We start from the raw sequence: 9445 nt of genomic DNA, 5'->3' as shown, positions 1-9445 counted from the left end.
TCCATTTTTTAATGTCTGTAAAACAATTTCTGAGGTCTGTGAGGTTTGGAGAAGCCCTTTGATCAATTGGGAAATACAGCTGTGTGTCATCAGCGTAGCAGTGAAACTGAATGTTGTGTATTTGTATAATGTAGCAAGAGGGAGCATGTAGAGGGAGAATAAAATTGGTCCCAATATTGACCCTTGGGGGACTCCACAGTTCACTGTGGAGTGAGGGGAAGCATGCTCATCAATAGACATAAAACATTTCCAATCTGTTAAGTAAGAGTAGAAACAATTCAAATATTGGTATGTTTGGAGATGCTCTGTCTTGAACTACTGTTGTCTGGGGACAAAACTGAGCTTTATTGGCTTTGATGGCTGAAACTTCCAGTTGAACTCCAAAGGAATCTAAAGGAAGAAAAGTCAGTTATATAAGAGAGATAAAGAGACATCGTCAAATGACAATCTGAGTGCATATGTGAATAAACTCTTACCATGGTGTCTTTGCATGTTTCCAAAGAGTAACTCTGCAGGAGACGGACGAGAACCAACTTCACAGTGAGGATGGCGTAACGCATCCCGACGCAATTACGAGGACCGAGCCCAAACGGCATGAATGCATATGGGTTCACTTCCTCACCACTGTCTTTACTAAACCTGTACCCAAACACAAACAGAGAGGCTCTAAAGATCTTGGAGAAACCACTGAGAGAGTAGAGAGATTTATGTTTAAAAGTGTGTGACAAAAAAAACAACAACATAGACACACTTATTAGATATGGTATTTAAAGTCAGGCCCAAAGCCATCAGCAAGAAAAGCACTAAAGAGTGGCCTGATGACACCAAAAATATTTAGGCATATTTTCTGCAGCTGCAATAACCAGTTGCAGTGCAAACAACAATTGAGTGGACCTAACTGTGAAATTTGATGCAGCTGTAGATATCAAGTTTATAATTTTGCGTGTTTCCATGGGTCCAAATGCTTGTTATGGATCATTAAATTTGTAGTCTTTTTATTTCTTGAGATTACAAAAGAGACTCCTCAATGTGGAAGCCTGGAAGGTGCATATAACGTAGCGCAGAGCCATGCATGCCTATCCAAACTCTGGTAACACAAAAGAATACAACAGCCTATAAACCATGACTTCATTTTAAATAGGCCTGGTGATTTATTGTAAGAAAAGCTAGAGGCAAATACAAGTGATTATCATGTATAGACTGAAGCACTGAGTGGAATTCATAGTCACACAGGTGTGTTCATCTTTAAAGAGCAGCAGACATATTGTTGCTGTCATGTGCAAACTTGGCAGCAACAAAATAGGTGCAACAAAAACATTTAAAGTTTTTTTTTACATATTAGGTAGTTACACTCACACTTAATGACATGGTTTACTTGACAATTAACTACTTTTGTATAAATGTTTACAATAATGGGTAAATGTGCAACTTTTGTTTAAACAAAAGAGAGTTTAAACTCTTAATATTTTTTTGGTAGGCATCTGGCGTCCTCCCTCTGGGTGTCTCCGCTTATCATACACTTACCTCTCTGGTCTGAACTTCTCAGGTGAAGTCCAAAATCGTGGGTCCATGTGTACAATTTTCACAGGAATCCCAATAATGGTTCCTTCAGGGATGTTGAGGCCGTGGACCTGGACAGGTGTTTTACACATCCTCTCAAGCCGTGGTGCAGTAGGAATCAATCGCATTGACTCATTAATAACATGGTCCAGGTACTCTAGATTGGTCAGATCCTCGTAAGATATGGGAGCCTGGATGTGAAAAGGATAAGGAGCCATCAATTCAAACATTTTGTGAGCCAATTCAAAATTGGTTATGAATCATATGACCATGACGTTACATCTTTTGGTAAGTTGGTATCAATTTCTTCCTGCAAGGTCTGCATGGCATCAGGGTTGATGGCCAGGTTGTAAAGGATGTAACTGAGAGTGGCACTGGTGGTTTCATAGCTACCAAAGATGAAGGTGAAAGCCTGGGTAAGTATCTCAGTTTCAGTCAAACCTATAAAACAAAATACAGCAAAATGTTAGCAAACATCAACAGCTAGAAAACTATTTAATGTCCCTCCAAACCCAAACAGTGCATTTGCTCTTAAGGTTAAATATATAAAGGACAGATGTATCAGGTTGTGGTTTTTGAGGCTGAAAGTCGTTGCAGACACGAGGATTAAATATCATGATTTCAAACTTGATCTAACACAAAACTAGTTTTTGATCTACAAAATGGAATAGAAAAACAAGATTGAATTAGTTGAAGGGTGTTTCAAATCAGAATGTCAAATATACAGAACAGATATATTTATTCAAACTTAAATAAAACAGAGAAAAGCTACCAAAACTGAGAGCTTTTGACAGTTTTGCTTAAGTGACTTTCATGATTCATAGAAATTGAGATAAGGTAGGAATACCTTTACTTGGCTGCTCTTGTTCATTCTTTGTCTCTGAATCTGGTATCTCGTTTTGAATCATCACCTGCAGGAAGTCTGCTCGGAGCTAGAACAGCACAGAAAACGTTCAACATTAAATAAAAATGACAAAGAAAACAATCTATGGGGCGCTGGTGGCTCAGTGGTTAGTGCACGTGCTCCATGTATGGAGGCTGCTGTCCTCCAAGCTGGCAGCCCAGGTTCAAAACCAACCCGTGGCTCCTTTCCCGCACGTCATTTCCCACTCTCTTTCCCTGATTTCCGACCCTAACCACTGTCCTACATTTATCTCTATAATAAAGGCACGGAAAGCCCAAAAATAAATATATAAAAAAAAAAGAAACTAACACTAAATGGGAAATGTATTATTATGTAATTAAAATATGAATGAACAGACATGTTTTTTTAGCATTTATCTTTTCAAGTTGCACCTTTTTCCACAAAAGCTGGTTTTAATGACAATATGAGATTTCTGGAAATATGCTTATTAGGGCTCTATCTATCAATCGGTCTATCAGTCTTTTTTTTTTTTGTTTAACACTCGCTAAAATCACCAAACTTTGCACACCCATCAGAACAGAAGTGGTGAAAAAGGTTATATTTTATGAGTTTATGGGTTTATGAGTTTATGGGTAATTCATAATTTTGAATGTGACCCCTGAAAATAAATTTTGACAAATACATTTTCAGGGGTCACACTTGGATAAACTCATTTTGGGTAAGCCATCTAATCAAGCTCAAATTTGATGCACAAGTACAAGAGACCTGACTGAAGTTAAGTTCTCCGGCTTCTTTACAAAGGTAAAATGTGGTGCTGTGGTGGACATTAATCGCTCCAACTCAACACAAACTTTACATGAGTCCCAGGCTCAACAAATGTATATGGCAATACACAGTTACAGTTCCCTTCCAGTTGATTCATTCGGTACAACACATATATAGTATGGGATATCATGCCCGGTGTGGCCTACTGAAGACACCTGTAACCACGCTTTTAAGGCAGATGATCTGTGATGACGTATGTGAGGCTCCGCCTGCACATCAATACAACCGCCATCACAGTCATCCCTCAGCTCTTACGCTCTTCACCTCGCTAAGAACACCTCTACCAAGTAGGGCTAACAAGCTACAGCTAGTTAGCTCTGTCTCTTCTTTGGCTACTTCTTGCTCTGAATTAGCTAAACTGCCCACTGTCACCATGTGTTTTGGGATGATCATGAAAGCTAAAGCGAGGTAGAAGTCTTCCATTCCTCCCTGTCCTCAGGGAGAGCGCTAGCCGCTAACCATGATGATGATGATGATGCTCAGAAATCGTCACGGTTCTCAGGATTTTTCCTCCTGTCCGAGCCAACAACGGTCAGAAACAGCCTGCCCATTTTCCCAGATTTTGTCTCGGAGTTAACCTCAACATAGAGCAAACTGCTGTCTACCCGCGTCACAGTGCCCAGCTATGGACAATATCAGGATTTAGATGAAGCTGAAAAGGCTGGTTAACCCTCCACCTATGGAGCTGTCAGTAGACCGTAATTGACTCCAATTTCAGTTATCAATTGTGAACATTTTGACTTTCCTTCAAAAATTGCTTGATAAACGTCTGTCTTTTTCCACGATTAAAGTCTATTTTGCAGCTATATCTGCCTGTCATGTTGGCTTCAATGGTGTGACGCCAGGCGCACACCCACTTGCCATGCATTTCTTAAAGAGTGGTGAAATCTATCGTCCCCAAATGGGATTTGATTTTAGTGCTTGATGCTCTCTGTGGTTCCCCATTTGAGCCTATTGAATCAGTAAATATGAAATTTATTTCATACAAGACTACATTGCTTCACATTGACCTCCGCAAAGCTAGTGGGCAGTGTATTTGCCTAAGCTCATCCCTTTAGACCAGAAAAATCTGTTACTCTAAGGGCATTTGTGTATTATGCCTCACCATGAACATTTTAATAGTTAATAACTTGGCTGGACATAATCATGTCAACACTAAATCTTATGTGCTCGTCAAGACTGCCCTGATCACATCGGTCATTGGAATTTTCTTAAAGTCACAGCGACATCCTCTGGCAACAGGAAGTTAGTGATTTTGAATTGTCATTTACAATTCCAATGCGGTTGGCTAAAGACAGTTACACCTGGACATCCACAGAGGTGCAAAGGCACATTGAGTAAAGCAAGCACAGTTAAGTCCAATGTTAAGAAGCCCAATTTTAACAAGCACATTTTCCAAAATATTTCCAAAAATGTCAAGCAATTCCTATAATTCCCCGCAATTTTGTTAACACATTAAATATGTCTTACTGATTTTTCAAGCTGATGCTGGTCTTTCAATTTCTTGATGATGTTGTAGAAATAATCAACACTGGGTCTGGGCATCATTTCAATATCTAGGAGTTTCAACAGACGGCCAGCAAAGGGAAATACCACTGAAAAAAGACCACAGGGTTCTTAACCAAACTTTGCATGATAGTGGTGCCAAGATGCTGAAAAAAATCAAATCTTCTCTGCCTCCAAAAAAGTTGAAGAAGTACATACTTGATAGAACTATTGGCCAAAAATTTAAGTTTATAATCTTTTTGAGATGAACAACAAGTGGGTCATCTGGATTGTTTATGGAGTCTGCCTCAACACCGAAAGACACACTGGTAATAACGTCCAAACTGTAAGGTGCCATGAATCTAGAAAAGAGAAATAGAGAGAGAGTGTTCTTTTAGGACATATCCTGGATTAAATGCTACCACGTTCAATGTCTCTCTGAGAAACACCGTAATGTTAAACTGGTATGTAATACATAAGCCACAATTTCAGAATTTCAGGTTATGTAGTATGCTGATGATACTGTCATATACTAAATGTATCTGGAAGAACTAGACTGTCAGTTTCAACACAGTTGTTGTTTTGGTAATTGGAAATAGCAACATGGAGAACTCAAGTCTATGACTCAATATTTAACAAACACTTTGTCAATTTCTTGTCATTCAAGGGTTCAGTCCTCAATAAAAAATAATGAGTTAAAACAAGAACAGTAGTCTGTATTTTGAGCCTTTTTTTGAAGTAAAACATGCTAGCCTCAAAGAGAGATTCCAGTCTGAAATTGAAAGGAGGGTGTTGGTCCCCACAAGCCCTGCCTTGCCCTGCTGCAAACACCCTACTATCTCCGGATGCTGTAGCTGACTGACAGCCTGGTCAACTGCTTGCTCTGCGCTCCATTTGCACCCTGCTCAAACTGATGCCTGTGTTAAATCTCTTACTGAAAGGCCATTTGAATATCTTGTGTTTTCCTCAAATGATCACAAATGGACACTAGTGTCTTTTCTGTGAGTGATATTATAGGTTTTATCTTCTATTGTACAGTCTGCTAAGTGTGTATTTGTGTTGTTAATCTACAGTCATTGTGTAGTTTGTCTTTTTTACAGCCTCATGTGTATTGATGGTTGAGCTTAATACATTTTAAAACCTTTAATAGAGATGGGAATTGCAAATTAGCTTTGACTATACATGCTGTAAAGTGTGACATTGATTTCCATGTTACATCCATGTCCAAACACAAATTAACATGACATAATAAATAATGATTAACATACTGTTTAATGTCCACTTCCAAATTGTTTTGTCCAAGTTTTTCAACAAGTCGGTCTGCATAACGAGCAACGATGGGAAAAACCTTTGAAACAGAAGAGTTGTGTAATACTGACAATGAACTTAACATATCAATGAGTCATAGACATGGGACTAGGTCATAAAACAGAGATAGCATAAGTGGTTAGATATGAGACTAACCTGTTTCAGTCTTCCACTGGTGAAGCATGGTGATAAAGAGCTCCGAATTCTTTTCCACCTTTCGTCTTTGACTGAAAATACTGCATCCTTGAAAGGTCCTGCCACTGGATTTTCCTGTGAAAATGATTGGAGTTTAATTCACTAAATGCTTCCATTTTTCTGCATCATTTCTCTTTTTTAGACCTGAAATTGTCTGCTCAGTGCTGAATAATCAAACACTGCATGAACTGAACTTAATTTGATCTTACAGCTAGTTTTAAAATACAATTTGAACATCAGTTCACAAGAGATAACAGGTTCACTGAAACCTTATTTCCTACATGTTGACAGTGAGAGGTATTTTTCCACATTTGCTATACATGCATCATGGGCCCTGTGTTTTGTCAGTATTGCCTACACTGCAGAAGGCTTCATGGGTTTATTCAGTTATGTAATTTATACCAAAAACAACACTGACTTGTTATCAACACTGACTTATTAATATGAAATACTTTGGTTACAACATGTACCAAAAGAGAGGTTTCTTACCCTGCGGTTGGTAAAAGTTGAGTAGCACTCCTTCACTAACACAGTTTTTATAATCTCAGGGTCTGATACCATTAACAACGGTGACCGTCCCTCATACAAGCTGTATTTAAAAATACAAAAACTGTGATTAAGCAAGCATATTTTTTTAAACATCCAGGTGAGCTCAAATACAGAATTAAATCTGAACAACCTAAACCTAAATTATAAAATTATACCTTGAGGCAGTAGAGTTAACTAAAAATGTTATCATTTGGATAGAACTGTTTATGGAGTTGAAAATCAGAAGAGAGAGAGTGGGGAATGAAAAGACAGAAATTAGCCAGAGGTTTGACTTTGACCCTGGCCGCCCTAATTGAAGTTTATAGCCCCTGTAAATAGGGCGCAACCTAAGAGCTAGCTATCAGCGACAAACACAAGTCATGATTTTAAAAAGTAATTTGATCATATTTGTATAGTTCTTGTCAATTGTCATGGTTGTGACTCTTTTTTTAAATGTTGGTTTAATTGCTAGTGTGGGTCTCATTAATTAGTGTTCTGTGTTAATTCAGGGGTGTTTCTGATTTGGGTGGGAATTTTTTCTGTGCTTCATGTTTTGCTGCAGAGATTGAGCTGCTCGATAGGCACAGCTGCGACTCATCAGGTGCAATAACCGGCTGCTGATCTACTCCTTCTAAAGAGTTATCTGGTTGACAGTCTGCCCTGCTTCTTCAGCAGTATCTGGGCTCCCTAACCCTTAAGCAAGTATCTCTAGTTTTCCTAGTGCTTTGCCAGTGATCTAACCCTGTGATTCCCTGATTCTCCAGTGCTTCTGGCCAGCAAGTCCTCAGCCCCTCCACAACTGCCCAGCCTGACTCCACCAGCACAAGACCACAGTGCCCTTGTGCAACAGGTTTCCTGAGCATTATTTCAAAAGTATGTATTCAATTTCTTTAACACGTGCCCTTCGCCTGAGCCTTGCTTTTGAAGTAATATAAATTTTTGTTATTTCATACATATCCCAAAAAGCCCACCGAGTAAAAAATAAAACTTCAATACTTAAAGAAATGTTTTTTTTGCAAAAGCTTGTTTTAACAATCTAGCCTGTAAATTCTTCAAATTCCAGAACTTCCTCCTGTGAATGTACAGTAACTATCCAAGTTAAAGAAGTGCACTTTTGAGGTACATAAATACATTTCCTGGGCAAGTATTAATCTTTCTACTGTACTTACTTCATTTAATTGGTGGATATAGATACTGTTGGCATTCAGGTTATAATATAAAACAACATATGCTTTTGCGAAATTTAAACACATATTTTATAGGCTATTCTTTGGCTTCTTTGGATTCATTAAAAATAACCATGAACCAAAAGAGAATGGTTAAAAAGTGTAGAAAGGGGGGCGCTGGTGGCGCAGTGGTTAGTGCGTGCGCCCCATGCATGGAGGCTGTCGTCTCGAGCGGGCGGCCCGGGCTCGAGACCTGTGGCTCCTCTCCTGCATGTCATTCCCCACTCTCTCTCCCTGATTTCCGACTCTATCCACTGTCCTATCTATTCATTAAAGGCACAAAAAGCCCAAAAAATTTTTAAAAAAAATAAAAATAAAAGAGTAGAAAGGCAAAAGGTACCACCGATATCACCTGAAGGTTGTACGTGCATTTGTGCAGTCCAACTCACAAATCCCAACTTATTAGCCTTTTACATATTAAGTTAAAACTCACCCCCACACATCACCGTATTTGGCTTGGCACTCACGGTCAAAGGCAATCAAATTCTGCAAGAAATTTCATGAAATGTATTTAAATGTTTAGAGGTTCAATCGTCAAACAGATAGTCTACAGTTTAACTAAGCAAACACATAGTATCAGGCATGTCAACAACAATGTTGGATTGTGTTTCATTGCCATGAATTTAACTCAAAATAAGTTCATTTAAAACACCCTCATTCTTTTCACATTACTTAAATACTTAAATAGCTTATCAGTGTCTAAGATCTTGTAAATGGTGTGTCTTCCTACCTTTCCTATGTTATATATTGTTCCAATAAAAGGCATTGGCGTTGGTCCGCGTACTCCCATTTTTTTGAAAATCCTAAATGGCCAAATGCCATACCTGTATCATAAAAATATTTTCAAATGTTACAATAAACAACCGTCAGTGGAAACAAAATCACACAATTGGACAGTTATTACTCACAGTATTAGTAGGGTAAAACACAGTGCCAGCAAAGTCCAAGTGGTTGCTGAAAACAAAGTAAAGAGAAACATTTTTCCTTTCAGTGTCAGCCGAGTAGAGGGAGAACTGGACACACAAAGTAGGCTACATAAAAACTGAGGAAATACGACGAAAAACAAGCAACCTGATATGCCCTTCAGTGGGAGGGGCTCACAGACTACAGGAAATTGTTATGTAATACAAATTATCTAACTGGGTGAAACTTCAAATACCGAGGACCCAACTTGAACTCTAGACATACTTTTGTATTGCAAACGTTTACAAGATCGTTACATCATTTTAGATTTAGATTTTGGCTATGCAGCCTATTCGTGCAGCATCAACTCTGGAGCAAAATTTGAACACCAACAAAAAGAGACTCTTTGAGCACCACAGTAGCCTATAAGAAATCTTTTTTTTTCGGTGTCTATATTTTTCCACAATAAGAGCACATGAACACACCTGACGAAGAACAGTCTCCCATGTGAACAACTTATTGAATACTTATTCAGCATACTGCTACCCCT

General features: G+C 38.6%; 1 protein-coding gene across 1 annotated transcript; it reads right to left on the bottom strand.

Moving 5' to 3' along the window:
- On the bottom strand, positions 1–9053 carry LOC132975550 (cytochrome P450 3A24-like). The gene is made up of 13 exons (XM_061040182.1): positions 8901–9053; positions 8723–8816; positions 8426–8478; positions 6728–6827; positions 6200–6313; positions 6004–6083; positions 4955–5097; positions 4721–4845; positions 2408–2492; positions 1841–2001; positions 1525–1751; positions 477–639; positions 1–390 (listed from the first exon to the last, which is right to left on the bottom strand). Exons 1-13 carry the CDS (start codon positions 8969–8971, stop codon positions 316–318), a joined length of 1491 nt encoding a protein of 496 aa, XP_060896165.1. The 5' UTR covers positions 8972–9053; the 3' UTR covers positions 1–315.
- Between the last annotated feature and the right edge of the window lie 392 nt (positions 9054–9445).

The sequence above is a fragment of the Labrus mixtus genome, chromosome 6 (genome assembly GCF_963584025.1).
Source record: "Labrus mixtus chromosome 6, fLabMix1.1, whole genome shotgun sequence".
NCBI lineage: Eukaryota > Metazoa > Chordata > Actinopteri > Labriformes > Labridae > Labrus > Labrus mixtus.
This window is presented reverse-complemented; position numbering and strand designations above follow the sequence as displayed.

Bases quoted from the DNA above. Each gene is read 5' to 3' on its own strand.
- LOC132975550 (XM_061040182.1), bottom strand. From the start codon at position 8,971: ATGTTTCTCTTTACTTTGTTTTCAGCAACCACTTGGACTTTGCTGGCA. The intron at 5,098-6,003 runs GTATGTTAATCA...TCTCTTTTCTAG, and splicing joins TTGGAAGTGGACATTAAACA to ATTCATGGCACCTTACAGTT. The intron at 1,752-1,840 runs GTAACGTCATGG...TTTCACATCCAG, and splicing joins ATACCAACTTACCAAAAGAT to GCTCCCATATCTTACGAGGA.